The 22,136-nt window shown below is 39.7% G+C and overlaps 1 protein-coding gene across 2 annotated transcripts in view; it reads left to right on the top strand.

The window, feature by feature from the left end:
- LOC119878368 overlaps positions 1-22,136 on the top strand; it is a 53,131-nt gene that overhangs the window by 5,676 nt on the left and 25,319 nt on the right. For both annotated transcript variants that reach the window (XM_038588998.1, XM_038588997.1), the window contains exons 3-15: positions 265-325; positions 3,262-3,450; positions 5,033-5,208; positions 6,524-6,685; positions 8,528-8,637; positions 9,152-9,341; positions 10,782-10,893; positions 12,757-12,932; positions 14,262-14,423; positions 16,221-16,330; positions 17,138-17,327; positions 18,552-18,663; positions 21,722-21,897. In XM_038588998.1, the coding sequence (XP_038444926.1) occupies positions 265-325; positions 3,262-3,450; positions 5,033-5,208; positions 6,524-6,685; positions 8,528-8,637; positions 9,152-9,341; positions 10,782-10,893; positions 12,757-12,932; positions 14,262-14,423; positions 16,221-16,330; positions 17,138-17,327; positions 18,552-18,663; positions 21,722-21,897 (1,926 nt within the window). The remainder of the gene's footprint in view (positions 1-264; positions 326-3,261; positions 3,451-5,032; positions 5,209-6,523; positions 6,686-8,527; positions 8,638-9,151; positions 9,342-10,781; positions 10,894-12,756; positions 12,933-14,261; positions 14,424-16,220; positions 16,331-17,137; positions 17,328-18,551; positions 18,664-21,721; positions 21,898-22,136) is intronic.

Raw genomic sequence — 22,136 nt, 5'->3', positions numbered from 1 at the left:
TCTTATGCCATGGATCACCCACAAAGTGAGGGGCTGGCTGTACTGTGGTTTCCCGGTCTTTATCAAAAATTACAAGAATCTGGGACAGTCTATTGGAAGTTGTGAGGGGAACTAGTTAACAAGTACTATAGCTACCTCCATGGACCAAATGCCATTTATCCTGGCCCCAATTCTTCTTTTTGGAAATACAGATATGCTAAGGAAATGTGTTCTTCAAGTACTGTGAAAGATTTGTTTTGACACCTAGTTCTTTTTGTTTCCAAGGGCTCTGAGAAAGACTTCCAGCTGTGGGTGAGTTCTGGCAAGGAAAAACTTCCACTAACTGGTAAGTGTCAGGGAAAATCTAAGATGGGATTGATTAGGTTCAAAATTGTAACTCAAAGTTTCAAAGTAATGGTTGTTCTTTCTTAAGCTTCAAAATCCTTAAAAGTGAAAATCACATGTTATATTCCCTCACATGTTTATTAAATAATTACCAGGTACTGTTTCCCAGGCATTGATAACATCTCTTCATTCAGCAGCTATGATTTAGTGAGGGAGAGAAATGTAAATTTTTGTTTCTACCTCTTGTTACCTGACAAACAGAGCTGTCTTGAAAAAGTGTGATTATTTACTATTTACTTACTTATTTACTCACTTAGGTATGAAAGCAAAATGGATGGGAATTTTTTTCCCATACATTTATTTTTCATATTTCAATCTTGAATTCTAGTTCCTAACTACTAAGAAGCCTCTATTTTGTGAGAATCCTCTAAAATCCAGTTATGTCCCTGAATCTGGTTACAGATATGTATTTAACACCCCTGCCCTGTGCCCACTTTTCTCTGCATCATAAAGAAAATGAGATAATCACATTTAAACTCCTCTAGTCTTCACTGATGAAATCGCCTGCACTTTGCTGTTTCTCAGGTTTTTTCCATCACTGATCTTAAGGTTATTGATAAACAGATTGCACCTCTTCTAAAATAGTTATTAGCACAAGTTCTCTGAAAAAAAATCTTTGGATTAGCAAAATTGTTTAGTGTTTCCAGTAATGGAAGGATTTTAAAAAAAGAAAAAGAAGACAGGGTCGGTAGCAGACCTTGAAGTATAGTAATAGATGGTAATGGTGACAATAATCTCTTCTAGAAATCTTAAAGCATTCCTTCTTACATGAAATTCTTTATCCTTGGGCAGCCCGGGTGGCTCAGTGGTTTAGCACCGCCTTCAGCCCAAGGCCGGATCCTGGAGACCCGGGATCGAGTCCCACATCGGGCTCCCTGCATTGAGCCTGCTTCTCCCTCTGCCTGTGTCTCTGCCTCTCTCTCTCCCTCTCTGTGTGTCTGTCATGAATTAAAAAAAAAAGAAATTCTTTATCCTTTTAATAAACCTGTGAAGCTATAACTCTTTTTCAAATAATCTGGAAATCTAAACAACCAATTTCCTTTTTTAAAAAAAACAACCAATTTCTTTCTGCAAAATATATATTCCCAGTCTTAGACTATAGAGTCACAAAGCTCATCACTGAGATCAAAATCCCCCAGTACCACTTCCTGTTTTGAATTAATGTTGATATCTTTGTAAAAGTTGGACAGGGGCAGCCCTGGTGGCTCAGCGGTTCAGCACTGCCTTGAGCCCAGGGTGTGATCCTGGAGAGCTGGGATCGACTCCCACATTGGGCTCCCTGCATGGAGCCTGCTTCTCCCTCTGCCTGTGTCTCTGCCTCTTTCTCTCTCTCTGTTTCTCATGAATAAATAAATAAAATCTAAAAAAAATGGTTAGCAGTAAAAAGGAAAAAAGCTAAATACTTATATATGTTTTAATAAAGTGCATTAATTTAGATAAAAATGATGTAGATGAGGGAACCCTGGGTGGCGCAGCGGTTTGGCACCTGCCTTTGGCCCAGGGCGCGATCTGGGAGACCCCGGATCGAATCCCATGTCGGGCTCCCGGTGCATGGAGCCTGCTTCTCCCTCTGCCTGTGTCTCTGCCTCTCTCTCTCTCTCTGTGTGACTATCATAAATAAATAAAAACAAAAAAAAAAAAATGATGTAGATGATAACTTTTTGACTTTGAATAGCTTCACACACGAACGCAGCTCTAAGGAATCTGAAGAGCCTGTTGTTCATGATGATCCATTACAGCATTCAAAATGCATTTTTTAAACATACTCTCAATTCTCAATTGTGGATTAACTCCTGGTTATCTTGGCTTGGTTGTATTGCTGTCATAGAAGCTTCTTTTTCCTTAATGGAGGGAAGTCCCTGTGATTCTTGTGAACATTGCATTTATGACGGATGAAAAGAACAGCAAAAGCTCCTTTAGGTACATTCAATAATAAATCTGAAATGACAGAATGAGAATTTTCATTCTATTCTTAAAAAATGAAATCCATATCATTGCATAGGGTCTTTGAGAATTCTCTAGAGAGGAAAAACAATTTAAAGCATAAAAGAGCAAAACAAATCACTTGGCAGGCAATTCTGGATGGCTGTGGGTGTGGTTTTCTATTCTCTAACCATCGTTTTACAGTTTGCTTCTGGGTTTCCCACTCTGCACACCCTTCCTTCTGATCATCGCCTGGCAGGACACCCATAGAGGGAGGGCAGCAGTGGGAGGGAACCATAAAGCATAAGGGCAACACATCCCACTACTCTCGAGTAGCTCTGGCTGGAGAATTGACAAAAGGAAATGAAAAAAAAATCTGTTCGACTGACATTCTGTTGGAGAGAATAGTGAAGATAGCAATTCTTTATATATATACTCCAAATATTTAAAAATTTATTAACCAAAAAATAAAAATAAAAAATAAATAAAAAATAAAAAATATTAACCACCAATGCTTATTAATATATTCACTCTGATAAGTTTGTGTGTGGACAAGCATTTCAAAGAATGAATGTAAGGCTCGACGGTGTCAAGTAATTTGCCTAAGATGTATAGATCTAGTTAGTGTCAAGGCACAAACTAGAAAAACTTAAACATTCTCAGAAACACAGAAAAAGTCAGCATTGTTTAATGCACTCATGAATATATGTATTTCATGTAACATGCTTTAAATTGTTTTCTCTTCTTAAAATCTTTCCCTTGGGCACACGCTTTCTGTAAGGTGTTCCCACAAGGGTGCATATGATGCTCACTCAGGAGGCACAGCCTTCTTTATCTAGAAGTCCCAGAAAAATACCAACATATACAAATAGGGTGATGCTTACACTCGTGGTAAGGTAGGTTTGATGACAGCCATCACCATCAGCCTAAATATTCAGGTTTCTTTCCATACAGGACATGAACATCCCTATGGAATTAAAATGAGCCATCTTCCATCTACTAAACTGCTGCCAAAGGAAGCAGAGGACTCCGTCTCTCCTTCCCCTACTCAGGAGTCCCTCCTTCTGGAGCAGAAGATCACAGACATGCAAATCCATTTCATACTGAAGCCCAGGCACCCAGCCCAGAACAAGCAAGGGAGAGGTGAGCCACTTGCCTTTCTTCAAGTGCCTTCCCTTGGCTCATGTCTCCATGCTTAAACACAATTCAGACACACAGTTTATTCTTTCTGGGTGAGCTTATTGTCATCAATGAGGAGGAACAGTATAGGAAAGAATGCAAACACTACCAAAAATCAAGCTTAGAAAAATTCAAAAGTCTGACATCAAGACCCAACTCATTTCTATGAAGGTTGTTTTCTTGTTTTAAATCTTTTGGGAAGACCATTAACTCCTGTCTTTCTCTATATCCCCAGAGCACTTTCAAGGCTGCCCTGAGCCATGCCTTGTGCTGAGTAGTATATCATATATTTAGTTTAACGAGTTGTAGGCAGCATCATTTATGTTAAAGTTGAGCAAACTGAAGCTTTAAAATGCTAAGCTTCCTCAGTGGCAGGACCAGGATGCTTCTGGTGCAGGGCTGGCACCCACATGAGTGGAGGTGGTGATGCACTCACTACATCCCAGAAAAGCCAAGTGGCCGAGTGTTCAAGGTTATTTGGTGAAATGTTCCTCATTTGTTTATCCTTCGACAACTTGGCTCATCTGCTGACTCTTAAAGAAATCAGTTATTTAAGCAATGTTAAGGTATCTTCAAAGGGAAACATTCACAGCTGAGCACTAGAAACTTTGAACTCAGCTTCTCACTGCTGGTCACCTTTTCTTTGGAAAGCTCTTCCTTCATAGGGAATGTTGAGTAATTAAAAATCATCTCTGGAAACTGGTGCATATGCATTCATAACCTCTATAAATGCATTCATAACCTCTCATTGTTTTGCTTTTCTATGATTTCTTTCAAGCCTTGTACTTGTGTGTAGGTGTATATTTACATACATGTTTGAGTGTGTGTGTGAGGAAGTGTGTTTCCACACTTCATTGTGGTTTAGTCTCTTTTCAGTAAATGTTCAACCTATTTAACCGAAAACATCATCTCTGGGTGGGTTGGTGGGGTATGACAAGAAAACACAGCCACCAGAGGGCCAGCATGTAATGACAACATCCCAAGGACCCTGACTGCAGCAAGTCATCCTTGAAGATGGCCCAGAGCAGAGGAACATAGAAGTAGGGCTCAGGCAGATTGTGTCCTGAGAAGCAGATCCTTTGGATGGTAGAACTTGAGCACTCAGAAAGCCAAAGAGGAAATCTGAGGCTGAGGGGAGACTGGCTGTGAAAGCAGAGGATTACCACACTCAGCCTGATTTGCATACCAAATCCTTCTAGCTTTTAAAATCAGATCTGACACCTGAACCCACTGTTCACTCCAGTAGAAAACACATCTACAGGTTCAGTGCCTCCTGATGCAGTGTAACCGGCAGTAACTGATGGCACAGGAAATACTGACCTTCAATCTGATCAAGTCCCAAAGTTTAACCATCAGTCTGAAGGATATGGGTAAGAACTTATCAACACCATGAGGATGCTGTTAGCCAACATCAGAACATGGAGAGTTCTACAAATAAATGACTCAGTTTCCCTCTTCTAGCCACTACAATGAACACACTGTATAATGGCAATGGTGAAAATAAGGCTAAGTGAATTAAAATACACTAATCTCCCTTCTTCCTTAGATTCAGGCCAGAAGACCATGAAAAGCACTGTTTTCAGAGACTGGGCCTTTTGGTGGCGCGCTGGCACTTGCCAGAAAAACCACTGCAGAGTTGCACCATCTGCAAAACCACGACAACTCTTTGGGGTTTCCCTCACAGATATCTGTGATAAGGACAACTTGCCCTTCCCAATACTGGTAGGTCTCAGTTTGGTCTTTTATTACCTTCCTGAGGAGAGGGACCTTGGAGAGGCCAAGTGTTCTCATGCAAACCAACCCTTAAATGGAGAAATCATTAGACAGACCCTGGCTTTGGCTGAGAAGTTTTGCTAGTGTCATTTGATTTACCTACTGCAGAGTCATTTGGCCAATACAACAGAACGACGTTTTGTCCATTCCACTTGTTTCCACAGAGACCCATGTAGGCCTGTTCAGATCAGTCAAAATGGACTCTGTGTGCATGAATCATCTTCACATTCTGCTATTGTCTTCCTGAACTCACAGTAGTCGCAGGTCTCCTTCAACTGAGTCTACTTAATCTAACAACTGAAAATATCTTACCTAAGCATAAAGTCTCATCCTGAGGCATATATGAATCTGCTAATTCTAAAAGAGCATGTTAAATGACAGCCACAGCGTTTGGCCTGTGTTATCTCAAATCAGTGCACTGAATTTTCAGTGTGGAAATTTACTGAGTACCCAGTACCTCTGCAACCCTGCACTAGATTTGGGAATGTTATCCTAGGTGTGAAAAAATTTACCATGTTAGTTACATGCTTGCTACTACCCCAGTCCTTGCATCACAGCCATTTTAGGGGGTAGCTGGAACTATTATCCTCCACACTTTACAAATGAATTAGCTTTCAATATAGTTCGCATGTGCCCCAGGTCACACAAATGATCAGAATGATAATAGGTTTCCGATCCCTTGGTCTATCAGACTCCAGCCCTTATTATCTTTCTACACTGCAGGGAGAGAACATGAAGATAGAGCAAAAGACAGTGAAAGACTCATGAAAGAAATGTAATCAGATAATAAGAAGAGAGCATTTGAGGTTTTGTTTTTTTTTTTTTAAAGAGGAAGGGAAATAGAGATAGTAGGAATGGAGGATACAAACACTTAAAGAGGAATCAACGAATGGGAAATGAGTATGGCAAAAAGATTTGAAAACATGGGGAAGGGCATCTATGTAAGAGAATAAGGAGCCAAAACTGGTAAAGTAGGAGACAGGCGAGGATTCCACAAAGGCCTAGAAACACAGAAGTTTGATTTAAAAGGGTAAATTCAATGAAAAAATCTGATTTAAATAAGTGATTACAAAGTTTCAGTGTATGTAAGGTGGATTTTGGGTAAAACTATAGAGAGACATTGACTAAAGAATCTAAATTGACTTTAGTCTTCCAGCTCTAAAACCGTAAACCATCCGATAGCCTAGCTCTTTCAAAAAGGAAGCAAGCTTTTGCTCTGGGCTTGGGATATGAAATGCCATATACTCTTCTTTTTTTCCTACAGGATATGCTTTCCGTGATCAATCAGAAAGGACCACTCCTGGAAGGCATCTTCAGAAAACCAGCCTGTATAAATTCATGCAGAAACCTAAAAGAGAAACTAAATTCTGGGGACAGAGTTAACTGTTACAGCAAATCTGTTCATGTGGTAGCATGTGTTTTAAAGGTGGGGAAAGTTCTAGCTTTACCACACATGGGTAACTGAAGCTGTGATTGGTGTCTTTCATTACGATTGCCCAGGAACCAACATAGGCATAACTGATTAAGAACTTGTCAAACTGGAAAACACTTCATGAAATCAAATTTAAGGAAGCTATTGTAGGAGTTAAAAGCCCCATAAATTAGAAATACTTTCTGTTATCACCATGAACAGCCTACCTGAGGACTCCATGCAAAATACTAATACTAATATGACTACTAGTAATAATAATAAATTTCAAAGTATACACTGACACATACATAATATTTACCAAAGCAAACATCTGCTTTTGATGACATCCTCACCACGCTCCTAATGAAGGCAGTTTCCAAAAGAAAAATCATATGAAAAATTTGAGAATAGGTAGGGAATTTCACAATAGTAAGCAAATGTTTACTTTATGAGGAATACAAAAAGGCTCAGTGAGGTGACCAATCATTCTTAACCATCACTGTCTCCTGTTTCTTGATGTCTTTTACTTTATAACTCATGAAGGAAGGATTTTGCCATTTGTGTCTCCTTTCACCACATCCTCGGCATCCTTTAGTTAATATTTGTGATGTCTAGCCCACCATCCAAGGTTATAATGACATGTTAACCAGCTCTTGCTACATGCCAGTTTGGATAAATCGAACTTTTGGAGTAGGTGCAACAGACAAAAGTAGTTTGGAATTCTGGAAAGTCAAGAGATCGATTCAAGAACTAGATTAATTTGGAAATTATACAGCTACATCACAGATATCCTGTTCTATTGCTAATCCGTAATGGAGAAAGATGTGAGAACTAGAATAGAGAATTTAATCCATCTACCTTGGCACTTGCTAACAGTTATCAACAAAACTAAGTTAAGGCAGTAATGATGACACTCTTAGAATCAAGGTCATATTTGGTCCTTCCTTGTCACATTTGGTCTTTTCTTGTCCCCCATTTCTTTTCTTTTAATTTTTTTTATTATTATTTATGATAGTCACAGAGAGAAAGAGAGAGGCAGAGACATAGGCAGAGCTTGTCCCCCATTTCTGTTCAACTATATGAAAGATACCAATAGTCCCTGACCACTACTACATTGGACTACAGTAAAACACACCAGTAAATATATATATAGGCATCAAGAGACAGGGGAAAGAATGATGATACATTAGGTACTCAAATAGCATGATAAGTGTTGCCCTCTTGAAGGTGCACACATACAATTGATGTTTCTAGCAAGACTTAGTAGGATCCTTTCTCTTTCCGTGTTATAGGCACAGACTAGGAAGATGGTGACCACGTGTGCATAGAGTTCTTAGGCATTTCTGAAGCTTTCCCTACCTAAAGTTGACTAATCTTTGTGGAGAATCAGACTCTGCAACCTTGGCCTGAATAGTATCATGTCAAACTCTCTGGAGAATTGGCCTACACTAGAAATGAATACATCCTCAGGACCATCATGAGTTTGCCATTAGACTCTCTACTTTTGTACAGTACAGGAAAGGAAGAATGAAGCGATTATGAGAGTAGCTTTTGTAATAGTTTGCAGAAAAGCACACAAAAGTGCCATATGATAGAAGGGAGCTTTGTCCTCATTTACACTGAAGCCTAGGCTCTGCTTAGATGCTTTCATTTTTGTTGGAGAAAATCCACACACCTGCTTTTCACGTGCAAGTCAATAGAGAATCAGAGCAGAGTTCCATGTGGGTCACAGTTTGGGTATCTATGACGTAAGTAGAGACTGAACTGAAGTTTGCAACTGTTTTCTCTGTAATATTTCCAATATCTATATTGCATATGTGAGTGTGTCTGTGTGTATTTTTCTTTTATCCACATAAGGATTTTCTTGAAAATATCGAAGGAAGTTTACTTTCATCCAAACTCTATGAAAAATGGCTTGGTGTTCTTAACGAAGTGACTGAGAAGGAAAAAATAAATGCAGCCCAGAGGTAATGATGCAATAATTACTCTACTCTGGTCATGGCTCAGAATACAGCCAATATACTATTAGGAAAATATTGGCTTCCTTCTTGCCACTTTGACCACTAAAATAACATTCAATGCCAAATAGTTTTGATTCTTCTCACCAATGGAGGCCAGTTTCAGAATACAAGCATGCCTTATGGCTATTATTGTACTTCTCCTGAACTTATTAACATTGACTCCTTAGTCACTGTACAACTTCTGAATATATGAAACTGGTACACAAAGTCAGTGGCCTGAGAGATGCCAGTGCATCAACAGCCAGTGGCATAACCTAAAGTTTGTCGAACATTTAACCAGAGAGGGTTAGCTCAGAAATTGAATTTGGTAAAACACTTTTGTGTACGTTCATGCCTGGAACTCTGCTACAGCAGGTTGCATACTAGATCTAGAAAGATGTTCTCTGCTTTCCGTCTCTATACTTCCAACTGCTAAGTGCAATGACTTGCCTTATTCAAAAGTGCATCTTTCTGACTTTAGGCTTCTAACACAGCTGCCAAAAGCGAATGTTGTTCTCTTGCGATACCTTTTCGGTGTGTTATACAACATTGAGCAACAATCCTCATCCAATCAGATGACAGCTTATGATTTATCAGTGTGTATAGCCCCAAGTATTCTTTGTCCACTTAATTCCTGCAGCTTGGAATTGGAAGACAACTTCATTAAAAAGGTAGAGAGATCTCTCATATGTGTCCCCTGGGGTTTAGAATCCATGCTTTGAATCTGAAATGTGTAGTAGTAATTGCGAAGGATCAGTTCTGAAAAGTGCACATCTTCATAGGCTTTCTTGGAATGGCAGAGTTTGCTATCCTTCTCTGGTGGAATATGGGAAGGGGTGTTGTTAAAGTGGGAAACGCAGAGCAGTTGAGTCGCTTCTTTCCCATCCAGGAGATTCAATACTAGACTGACTAAACAAAAGAGAGAGAAGAGTGATATAATATGATAGAAAAGACCTGGGCTCTGGAGTTTGACAAGGCAAGGTTCAACTCTCAGCCTGATCCATGAGGGGGGAGCTTGTAACCTTGGGCAAAGCCATGGTTTCCTCATGACACAATGGTAACAAGACCCAGCTCCTGTGGTCGTTACTGGCACATCCTAGGTGGCTCGGGCACTATGAGCACCCATGGCTCCAAACACATTGGCTTTGCTCTGAAAGTTGTGGCTCATTTAGAAAAATACTTGGATACTCTTTTGCCTCTGCTACATCAGACAGAAACTAGTGAGATATTCCAGAACATCCTAATGAAGCCACAGATGCCTAATAAGATGACAGCTTTTCCCCAAGCTCATGCCGAGAGCCAGCATTAAGCAAAGCAAGACATGAGAAGGGACTGTGGTTAGACAGACAGACATGATTTCCCCCAGCCCTGTGAGTTTTTACTCAAAAAAAAAAAGAAAAGAAAAGAAAAGAAAACATCAAAAAAAAAATCCACAAGAATATCCACTTTCCAAAAACTATTCTTCCCTATTTAAGAAATGGATTTCATAGGACTTTGTCTATGCTTTTTACATTTTTTTTTAAAGATTTTATTTATTTATTCATGATAGTCACAGAGAGAGAGAGAGAGAGGCAGAGACACAGGCAGAGGGAGAAGCAGGCTCCATGCACCGGGAGCCCGATGTGGGACTCGATCCCGGGTCTCCAGGATCGCGCCCTGGGCCAAAGGCAGGCGCCAAACCGCTGCGCCACCCAGGGATCCCGCTTTTTACATTTTAATCAGTTATGATACTAAGTTACAATCCAATATTTTCTGGAAGCAAAATTTTACAAAATACATAAACTTTTAGAAGGTACATTACTTTGAAAACTATCCTAGTTTTAAAGATGTAACCTTTGGTATCACAATGTTAGGTATTAAATTAGGCAACAAATTAGGACTTTAGTCCACTGACTAGTAATATTTTAAAATCTGTACCCAAAGTACAACAAAAAGTATTACTCTTTCTTATTTTATTAGAGAACTTGGGTTTCTATATATTTTTATCAACTCTGAATTTTTCATAGAAGTCTTTCACATTTTTGGTTAGATCCAAGGTCTATAAACAAAATGTGACTTATAACTCTTCCATATGAAAAAGAGCACCCCATTGTGTTCTTTTTGCATTACAGGCTTCTCTTGTACAGTTTTTGATCGAAAATTGCCTCAAGATATTTGGAGAAGACATCACTTCTCTCTTGGGAGAGAATTCAAAGAGTTGTCATAACAATGAGAAGGCTGCAGGTACTGTGAATAGTTTAATAGGCTTAGGGAGACATGGACAGCAAGGTTCCCAAGGGTCATGGCAGATACTTAGCCCTCTTCTGGAGCCCAGAGCATCCCCAGGGCAATGATTCCCAGCTGCTCCTTCTTCTGAAGACTGGCTAGCAGGTCAAGGGAGGTTTCACACTGTTGGAGACCCAAGAAAGCATAGAAACTTCCAGATGTTTCTGGCAGTATTAGGAGATAGCATGGTATGATACAGTGTTTGGGAATTTTTTTTAACACAATTTTAAATGGATCCCACATCTATATTATATGATATATGTAGTTAAACGTATAATGCATAAGTATTAATTTCTACTTATAATATATAAATTTGCTCTGGTTGAAACCAGAGCATGCGACTTTTATTCCTGCTCCATCCTCTTTTTGATCAGTGGCTCTTGAGGCACCACAGGATTCCAGTGCTCTTTAAAATGAGTTGAAAGGAACCAGCATCATTGAGAGAAAAGGACTTGACTTGATGTCAATCATCTCTCCAGAGTACAAACTCCAGTGCCCCCATTTATCAGATATACAACCTTTGGCCAATTACTAGCTTGGTATCACTCTATTCATGCCTAAAATGCTGGATAAAAGTAATGTCTAAATCTTAGAAATGTTGTCAAGATTCAATAAGATAAGGGATGTAAAAACATTTCTAAAAAGCAAATATTAGAACTAGGAGAAGTTCCCCTGAGACTAGTGCGAGTATTATTTGAGCCTAGCTAATCACAGCTCACTGGCAACACCCCATTTTTTGTAAAACAGAGTTTAGATTCAGAACCTGGAGACACACATCATCAATCCCTCCATACTTTTGACATGTCTTCGTTTTACGACATATACCTCATTGTGTTGAGGGAAGCCTTTGGACAATCCGTGTCATCAGGAATTAAGATGAGTCTAGTGCCATGTCTGAGAATATGCTGGTGCAAGACAAGTGTTTGTTTTTCATGTCCTCAGTGACAGAAAAACAAACTGTTGAATCCAAGCCAGTGAGAGTGATAGTGATTTCCAAAAGAGCACAACTGCAGAATGCTACCAAGTCCCCATGTGGTCCATCCACCTACATGTCTACAGTTTAGTAAGTCACTGAAGACTGGAATCTCCATAATGACCCTTGACACTTCCTCTTTATCTGTTTTTCCAATGAATGAGAAATGAACCCCTTCCAAGACCCAGCTATTTCCATTTAAAGTTTTTTCCTTGGTCCCATATATTCATATTGAGGAAATCTTCCCACAAATTATCTCCTCTATCTTCAATGCCTATCATATCCTATGACATACCTTTTGAATTGTATTGTACTGTGTTGTATACTTTTATATGGATAATAAAAATCATTCCATAACTCAGTAGTTTACACAACCATTGCTTTGGTTATGATTCACATAACACTTCAGTGGAGACTCATCTGTGCAGTTCTGGTCTCAGACTGGATGTGAAAGCAGAGGATTTCCAAACTCAGCCTGATTTGGATACCAAATCCTTCTAGCTTTTAAAATCAGATCTGACAGCTGAACCCACTGTTACTCCAGTAGAAAACAAACATCTACAGGTTCAGTGCCTCCTGTTGCATTGCAAAGACAGTAACTGATGGCACAGGAAATACTGACTTTCAATCTGATCAAGTCCCAAGGTTTAACCATCAGTGTGAAGGATATGGGCAAGAACTCAACAATGCCATGAGGATGCTGTTAGCCAACATCAGAACATGGAGAGTTCTACACAACAAATGACTCAGTTTCCCTCTTCTAGCCCTGCAATGAACACACTGTATAATGGTAATGGTGAATATAAGGCTAAGTGAATTAAAACACACTAATCTCCCTTCTTCCTTAGATTCAGTCCAGAACACCTTGAAAAGCACTTCTTTTAGAGACTCGGACTTTTGCCAGCGCATTGGCACTTCCCAGTACAACCAGTGCACAGCTCTACTGTCTGCAAAACCAGGACAGCTCTTTGGAGTTTCCCTTACGGATATCTTTGATAAGGACATCATGCCCTTACCAATACTGGTAGGTCTCAGTTAGGTCTTTTATTGCCTTCCTGAGGAGAGGGACCTCGGAGAGGCCAAGGGTTCTCATGCAAACCAACCCTCAAGTGGAGAAATCATTAGACAGTCCCTGGCTTTGGCTGAGAAGCTTTGCTAGTGTCATTTGATTTACCTACTGGAAAGTCATTTGGCCAATACAACAGAACGACGTTTTGTCCATTCCACTTGTTTCCACAGAGACCCATGTAGGCCTTGTTCAGATCAGTCAAAATGGACTCTGTGTGCATGAATCATCTTCACATTCTGCTATTGTCTTCCTGAACTCACAGTAGTCTCAGGTCTCCTTCAACTGAGTCTACTTAATCTAACAACTGAAAATATCTTACCTAAGCATAAAGACTCATCCTGAGGCATATATGAATCTGCTAATTCTAAAAGAGCACATTAACATGACAGCCACAGAGTTTGGCCTGTGTTATCTCAAATCAGTGTAATGAATTGTCAGTGTGGAAATTTACTGAGTACCCAGTACCTCTGCAACCCTGCACTAGATTTGGGAATGTTATCCTAGGTGTGAAGAAATTAACCACGTTAGTTACATGCTTGCTACTTCCACAGTCCTTGCATCACAGCAATTTTAGGGGAAGCTGGAACTATCATCCTCCACACTTTACAAATGAATTTGAAGCTTTCAGTACAGTTCGCATTTGCCCCAGGTCACACAATAGATCAGAAGCATAATAATAGGTTTCCGATCCCTTGGTCTATCAGACTCCAGCCCTTATTATCTTTCTACACTGCAGGGAGAGAACATGAAGATAGAGCAAAAGACAGTGAAGGACTCATGAAGGAAATGTAATCAGATAATAAGAAGAGAGCATTTGAGGTTTTTTTTTTTTTTTTTAAAGAGGAAGGGAAGTAGAGATAGTAGGAATGGAGGATACAATCACTTAAAGAGGAATCAACAAATGGGAAATGAGTATGGCAAAAAGATTTCCATACTTGAGGAAGAGCATCTATGTAAGGGAATAAGGAAACAAGACTGGTAAATTAGGAGACAGGCGAGGATTCCACAAAGGCCTTGAAACACGGAAGTTTGATTTAAAAGGGTAAATTCAATGAAAAAAAATCTGATTAAAATAAGTGATTACAATGTTTCAGTGTATGACTCTAAGGTGGATTTTGGGTAGAAACTATAGAGAGACATTGACTAAAGAATCTAAATCGACTTTACTCCTTCCAGCTCTAAAACCGTATACCATCACATAGCCTAGCTCTTTCAAAAAGGTAGCAAGCTTTTACTCTGGGCTTGGGATATGAAATGCCATATACTCTTCTTTTTTTCTTACAGGATATGCTTTCCTTTATCAATGAGAAAGGACCACTCACAGAAGGCATATTCAGAAAACCAGGTAGTATAAAGTCATGCGGAATCCTAAAGAAGAAACTGAATTCTGGAGACAGAGTGAGGCATTACAGCAAATCTGTTCTTGTGGTAGCATTTGTTTTAAAGGTGGGGAAAGTTCTAGCTTTATCCACACATGAGTAAGTCAAGCTGTGATTGGTGTCTTTCATTATGATTGCCCAAGGAGCGACATGGGCAAAACTGATTAAGAGCTTCTCAAACTGGAAAACACTTCATGAATTCAAAATTTAAGGAAGGTACTGTAGGAGTTAAAAGCCCCATACATTAGAAATACTTTCTGTTTTCACCACACACCACACACCTGAAGACTTCATGCAAAATACTAATACTAATATGACTACTAGTAATAATAAGAAATTTCAAAATATACACTGACACCTACATAATGTTTACCAAAGCAAACATCTGCTTTTGATGACTTCCTCACCACACTCCTAATGAAGGCAGTTTCCAAAAGAAAACTCATATGAAACATTTGAAGATAGGTATAGAAGTTCACAATAGTAAGCACATGTTTACTTTATGAGGAATCTAAAAAAGGCTCAGTGAGGCAACCAATCATTCTTAACCATCATTGTCTCATTGTCTCCTGTTTCTTAGTGCCTTTTATAAGTCATGGAGGAAGGATTTTGCCATTTGTGTCTCCTTTCACCACATCCTAGGCATCCTTTAGTTAATATTTGAGATGTCTATCCCACCATCCAAGGTTATAACGACATGGTAACCACCTCTAGCTACATGCCTCTTTCGATAAATCTATCTTTTGGAGTAGGTGCAACAGACAAAAGTACTTTGGTATTCTGAAAATTCAGTAGATCGACTCAAGAAATAGATTAATTTGGAAATTATACAGCTACATCACAGATGTCCCATTCTATTGCTAAAATGGTAATGGAGAAAGATGTGAGAACTAGAATAGAGAATTTAATCCATCTACCTTGGCACTTGCTAACAGCTCTCAACAAAACTATGTCAAGGCAGTAATGATGACACTCTTAAAACCAAGGTCATATGTGGTCCTTCCTTGTCACATTTGGTCTTTGCTTGTCCCCCATTACTGTTTAACTATATGAAAGATAGCAATAGTCTCTGACCACTACTACACTGGGCTAGAGTAAAACACGCCAGTAAATATATATATAGGCATCAAGACAAAAGGAAAAGAATGATCATCCATTAGGCACTTGAATACCATGATAAGTGTTTCCCTCTTGAAGGTGCACACATACAATTAATGTTTCTTGCAAGACTTAGTAGGGTCTTTTCTATTTCCGTGTTATAGGCACAGACTAGGAAGATGGTGACCACGTGTGCATAGAGTTCTTAGACATTTCTGAAGCTTTCCCTACCTAAAGTTGACTAATCTTTGTGGAGAATCAGACTCTGCAACCTTGGCCTGAATAGTATCATGTCAAGCTCTCTGGAGAATTGGTCTACACTAGAAATGAATACATCCTCAGGACCATCATGAGTTTGCCATTAGACTCTCTACTTTTGTATAGTTCAGGAAAGGAAGAATGATGCAATTATGAGAGTAGCTTTTGTAGTAGTTTGCATAAAAGCACACAAAAGAGTAAGTTCCATATGATGGAAGGGAGCTTTGTCTTCCTTTCCAGTGAAGGCTATGCTCTGCTTTGATGCTTTCATTTTTGTCAGAGAAAATCCACAACCTGCTTTTGCATGTACAAGTCAATGGAGAGTCAAGCTGACCCCCCCTGTGGGTCACAGTTTGGGTATCTATGAAGGAAGTAGGAACTCAACTGAAGTTTTCAACTAAGTGTTTTCTCTGTGATATTTCCAATATATATTTTGTATTATATATGCATATATATGTGTGTGTGTGTTTCTGTGTATATTTGTGTGTATTTTTTTTATCCACATAAGGATTTTCTTGAAAATATCGAAGGAAGTTTACTTTCATCGGACCTCTATGAAAAATGGCTTGGTGTTCTTGACGAAGTGACTCAGAAGGAAAAAATAAATGCTGCCCAGAGGTAATGATGCAATAATTACTCTACTCTGGTCATGGCTCAGAAATACAGCCAATATACCATTACAAAATATTGGTTTCCTTCTTGCCACTTTGACCATTAAAATAACATTCAATGCCAAATGGTTTCTTTTTTTTAATAATAAATTTATTTGTTATTGGTGTTCAATTTACCAACATACAGAGTAACACCCAGTGCTCATTCCGTCAAGTGCCCCCCTCAGTGCCCATCACCTATTCACCCCTACCTCCTGCCCTCATCCCCTTCCATCACCCCTAGTTCATTTCCCAGAGTTAGGAGTCTTTATGTTCTGTCTCCCTTTCTGATATTTCCCACACATTTCTTCTCCCTTCCCTTATATTCCCTTTCACTATTATTTATATTCCCCAAATGAATGAGAACATACAATGCCAAATGATTTCAATTCTTCTCACCCACAGAGGCCAGTTTCAGAATACAGGCATGCCTTATGGCTATTATTGCTCTTCTCCTGACCTTATTAAGTAGACTCCTTAGTCATTGTACAACTTCTGAATATATGAAACTGGTAGACAAGTCAGTGGCTTAAGAGAGATGCCAGAGCATCAACAGCCCATGGTATAACCTTAAGTTTGTCAAATATTTAACCAGAGAGGGTTAGCTCAGAAATTGAATTTGGTAAAACATTTTTGTGTACGTTCATGCCTGGAACTCTGCTACAGCAGGTTGTATACTAGATCTAGTAAGATGTTCTCTGCTTTCCGTCTCTATACTTCCAACTGCTAAGTGCAATGACTTGCCTTATTCAAAAGTGCATCTTTCTGACTTTAGGCTTCTAACACAGCTGCCAAAAGTGAATGTTGTTCTCTTGCGATACCTTTTCGGTGTGTTATACAACATTGAGCAACAATCCTCATCCAATCAGATGACAGCTTATGATTTATCAGTGTGTATAGCCCCAAGTATTCTTTGTCCACCTAATTCCTGCAACTTGGAATTGGAAGACAACTTCATTAAAAAGGTAGAGAGATCTCTCATATATGTCTCATATGGGGTTTAGAATCCATGCTTTGAATCTGAAATGTGTAGTAGTAATTGCAAAGGATCAGTTCTGAAAAGTGCACATCTTCATTGCCTTCCTTGGAATAGCAGAGATCTTTATCCTACTCTGGTGGAATATGGGAAGGGGTGTTGTTAAATTGCGAAATATAGAGCAGTTGAGTCGCTTCTTTCCCATCCAGGAGATTCAATACTAGACTGACTAAACAAAAGAAAGAGAAGAGTGGCATAATATGATAGAAAAGACCTGGGCTCCGGAGTTTGACAAGCCGAGGTTCAACTCTCAGCCTGATCCTTGAGGGGGGAGCTTGTAACTTTGGGCAAAGCCATGGCTTCCTCATGACACAATGGTAACAAGACCCAGCTCCTGTGGTCGTTACTGGCACATCCTAGGTGATTCAGTCACTATGAGCGCCCATGGCTCCAAACACATTGGCCTTGCTCTGCAAGTTGTGGCTCATTTAGAATAATACTTGGCTACTCTTTTGCCTCTGCTACATCAGACAGAAACTAGTTAGATATTCCAGAACATCCTAATGAAGCCACAGATGCCTAATAAGATGACAGCTTTTCCCCAAGCTCATGCCGAGAGCCAGCATTAGGCAAAGCAAGACATGAGAAGGGAATGCGGTTAGACAGACCGACATGTTTTCTCTCCAGACCTGTGATTTTTACTCAAAAACAAAACAAAACATCAAAAAAAAATCCACAGGAATATCCTCTTTCCAAAAAACATTCTTCCCTCTTTAAGAAATGGATTTCATAGGATTTTGTCTATGCTTTACACATTTTAATCAGATATTATCCTAAGTTACAACCCAATATTTTCTGGAAGTAAAATTTTACACAATAAGTAAAGTTAAGAAGGTAGGTTGCTTTGAAAACTATTCTAGTTTTAAAGATGTAACCATTGGTATCACAATGTTAGGTATGAAATTAGGTGACAAATTAGGACTTTAGCCCACTGACTAGTAGAATTTTAAAATCTGTACCCAAAGTACAACAGAAAGTATCACACTAAGTTATTTTATTAGAGAACTTGGGTTTCTATATATTATTATCAACTCTGAATTGTTCATAGAAGTCTTTCACATTTTTGGTTAGATCCAAGGTCTATAAACAAAATGTGACTTATAACTCTTCCGTATAAAAAAGAGCACCCCATTGTGTTCTTTTTGCATTACAGGCTTCTCTTATACAGTTTTTGATTGAAAATTGCCTCAAGATATTTGGAGAAGACATCACTTCTCTCTTGGGAGAGAATTCAAAGAGTTGTCATAACAATGAGAAGGCTGCAGGTACTGTGAATAGTTTAATAGGCTTTAGGGAGACACAGACAGCAAGGTTGCCAGGGGTCCTGGCAGATACTTAGCCCTGTTCTGGAGCCCAGAGCATCCCCAGGGCAATGATTCCCAGCTGCTCCTTCTCTGAAGGCTGGCTAGCAGGTCAGGGAGGTTTCACACTGTTGGAAACCCAAGAAAGCATAGAAACTTCAAGACATTTCTGGCAGTATTAGGAAATAGCATGGTATGATACAGTGTTTGGGGATTTTTTTAACACAATTTTAAATGGATCTCACATCTATATTATACATGTTGTTAAGCATATAATGCATAATTATTAATTTCTACTTATATAAATGTGCTCTGGTTGAAACCAGAGCAGGGGGGTTTTATTCCTGCTCCATCCTCTTTTTGATCAATGGCTCTTGAGGCACCACAGGATTCCGGTGTTCTTTAAAATGAGTAGAAAAGAACCAGCGTCATTGAGAGAAAAGGACTTGACTTGATGTCAAACCTAGGTATTTGTGTATTGGCGCTGGCTCTCAATTGGTCCCCATGTCTTCCATAAGGTAGCTTCTCCTCCTTTCATATGGTGGAGGAAGAGTTCCCAGAAGCAAGAGGGACTTTTCAAGAGTTAATGTGGGAGAGGACTGTGCAAAGGACCACGCCAAAGGTGGTGGTTTACAAGATGAGGAGGCATTATTTCTTAAGACCACACATCATAAAACTCACAGCAGCACCAGTACACGCATATCCTTTCCTTCACTGGCTTTTCCTCCTCAGTTCTGTACACCAGCATTTCCTAAGGGGTATTCCAAGTAGGGTAGGAAGAATCTTTGAAATACTAACTCATTTATTTTACCTGAGATATTCCTTCCCTCATCCTTCTTCCTGTCTTAAGCTGCCTTAAGAGACAACTCACCTCCTCAGGGAATAGAAGCAAGAGGAGAATATGAGGAAAACGGTGCTCTTTGATGCTTATGAGTCTTAAAGACTTAGCTTTCTAGGAAACAGAAATGATTCATGGCATAGAGTAGAAGATTTACGTGGCAATCGCAAGGGGAAAAAGCCCAAAACCACTAGGTAGGTACATGGGATATCTGTACCATTTCCTGCATGGAAACCAAATGGAAGCAGAAATTCCTCACAGAACAGTGAGCTGACATGTCTAAGAACAATGGGGCCCTCTATGTCCATGCAGAGTTTCTTATACCTCAACATGGAACATGTATCTCCATCAGTCCCAGAAGAGTATGGAAGAAAAAGGAAGCCACTGGGTGTGAAAGACATGCCTCAGCAATAGGAGTACAGGCCAATTTCCCAGGACCAGAGAGCAGTCTGGACACTGCAGCGGCTATTTATATACATCAATGACACAGAGCAATCAGATAAGTGCACTTCACCATTTTACAACCTGTCTGGCACCAGAACACTCCAGAACAGACACACTCATGGGGGCAATTAAGAAAACCTAAATCTCTACCAGTCTCGGAACAGAGAACCAAACTGGACAACAAGTGAGCTATTTAGAACTACAGAACTGTACATTTCTGACTTATGCCAGTGTATAGACGGAGATTGCTATCAGTGCATATAGAATATATGATCCATGCATTGTTTTCCCTTTCCCAGAAAGGGTTCTCTCGTCAAATAGGCTTGGGAAATTCATATTTTCCTTTTGGAAGTCAAATGCACCAGTTTTTCCCAGATTTATTTGACATTATTCGACCCTTTTGAAGCGACCCCATTCATTAATGATCCTGGGAATATTTATTGCCTTGTGCCGAGTAGTATCTTATATATTTAGTTTAACTTGGTGTAGGAAGCATCATTTATGTTACAGTTGAGCAAACCAAAGCTTTAAAATGCTGAGCTTCCTAAGTGGCAGAACCAGGATGCTTCTGGTGCAGTGCTGGCCCCACATGAGTGGAGGTGCTGATGGACGTACTATATCCCAAAAAAGCCAAATTGCCCCGTGTTTAAGGTTATTTGGTGAAATGTTCCTCATCTTTTTATCCTTCGACAGCTTGTCTCATCTGTTGACTCTTAAAGCAATCGGTTATTTAAGCAATGTTAAGATATCTTCAAAGGGAAACATTCACAGCTGAGCAGTAGAAATTTGAACTCAGCTTCTCACTGCTGATCTCCTTTTCTTTGGAAAGTTCTTCCTTCAATAGGGAATGTTGAGTAATTAAAAATCATCTCTGGAAACTGGTGGTCTATCAATGCACTCCTAACCTCTTATTGTTTTGCATTTTCTATGTTTTCTTTCAAGCCTTGTACGTTTATGTAGGTGTATATACACATGTATGTTTGAGTGTGTGTGTGAGGAAGTGTGTTTCCACACTTCATTGTGGTTTAGGCTCTTTTCAGTAAATGTTAAACATATTTAACCAAAAACATCATCTCTGGGTGGGTTGGTGGGGTTGACAAGAGAACACAGACACCACCACATAGCCAGCATGTAATGACTACTTCCCAAGGACCCTGACTGCAGAAAGTCATCCTTGAAGATGGCCCAGAGCAGTGGAACCAGAGAAGTAGGGGTCAGGCAGATTGTGTCCTGAGAGGCAATTCCTTTGGATGGTAGAAACTTGAGCACTCAGAAACCCAAGGAGAGAATCTGAGGCTGAGGGGAGCCTCGCTGTGAAAGCACAGGATTAACAAACTCAGCTTGATTTGCATACCAAAAACTTATAGCTCTTAAAATCAGAAAAAAAATAAAAAAATAAAATCAGATCTGATACCTGAACCCACTGATCACACCAGTAGAAAACAAACACCTACAGTTTCAGTGCCTCCAGATCAGTGTAATGGCAGTAACTGATGGCAGAGGAAATAATCACTTTGAGTCTGATCAAGTCCCTAGGTTTAACCGTCAGTCTGAAAGTTATTGGCAAGAACTCATCAATGTCATGAGGATGCTGTTAGCCAACATCAGAACATGGAGAGTTCTACACAACAAATGACTCAGTTTCCCTCTTCTAGCCTCTACAATGAACATGCTGTATAATGGCAATGGTGAAAATAAGTCTACGTGAATTAAAACACACTAATCTCCCTTCTTCCTTAGATTCTGACCAGAACACCAAGGAAAGCAGTGCTTTCACAAACTCGTCCTTTGGCCACTGTGCTGGCACTTGGCAGAACAACCAGTGCACAGCTGCACCGTCTGAAAAATCAGGACAGCTCTTTGGAGTTTCCCTCACGGATATATTTCATAAGGACAACTTCCCGTTCCCAATACTGGTAGGTCTCAGTTTGGTCTTTTATTGCCTTCCTGAGGAGAGGGACCTCGGAGAGGCCAAGTGTCCTCATGCAAACCTACTCCAAATGGAGAAATCATTAGACAGCACCTGGCTTTGGGTGAGAAACTTGGTAGTGTCATTTGATTTACCTACTGCAGAGTCATGAGGCCAATACACTGAACGACGTTTTGTCCATTCCACTTGTTTCCACAGAGACCCATGTAGGCCTGTTCAGATCAG

The sequence above is a fragment of the Canis lupus genome, unplaced genomic scaffold, assembly GCF_011100685.1.
Source record: "Canis lupus familiaris isolate Mischka breed German Shepherd unplaced genomic scaffold, alternate assembly UU_Cfam_GSD_1.0 chrUn_S1546H1734, whole genome shotgun sequence".
Taxonomy (NCBI): domain Eukaryota; kingdom Metazoa; phylum Chordata; class Mammalia; order Carnivora; family Canidae; genus Canis; species Canis lupus.
Note: the sequence above shows the minus strand (reverse complement) of the source record. Positions and strands in the feature narration are given on the sequence as shown.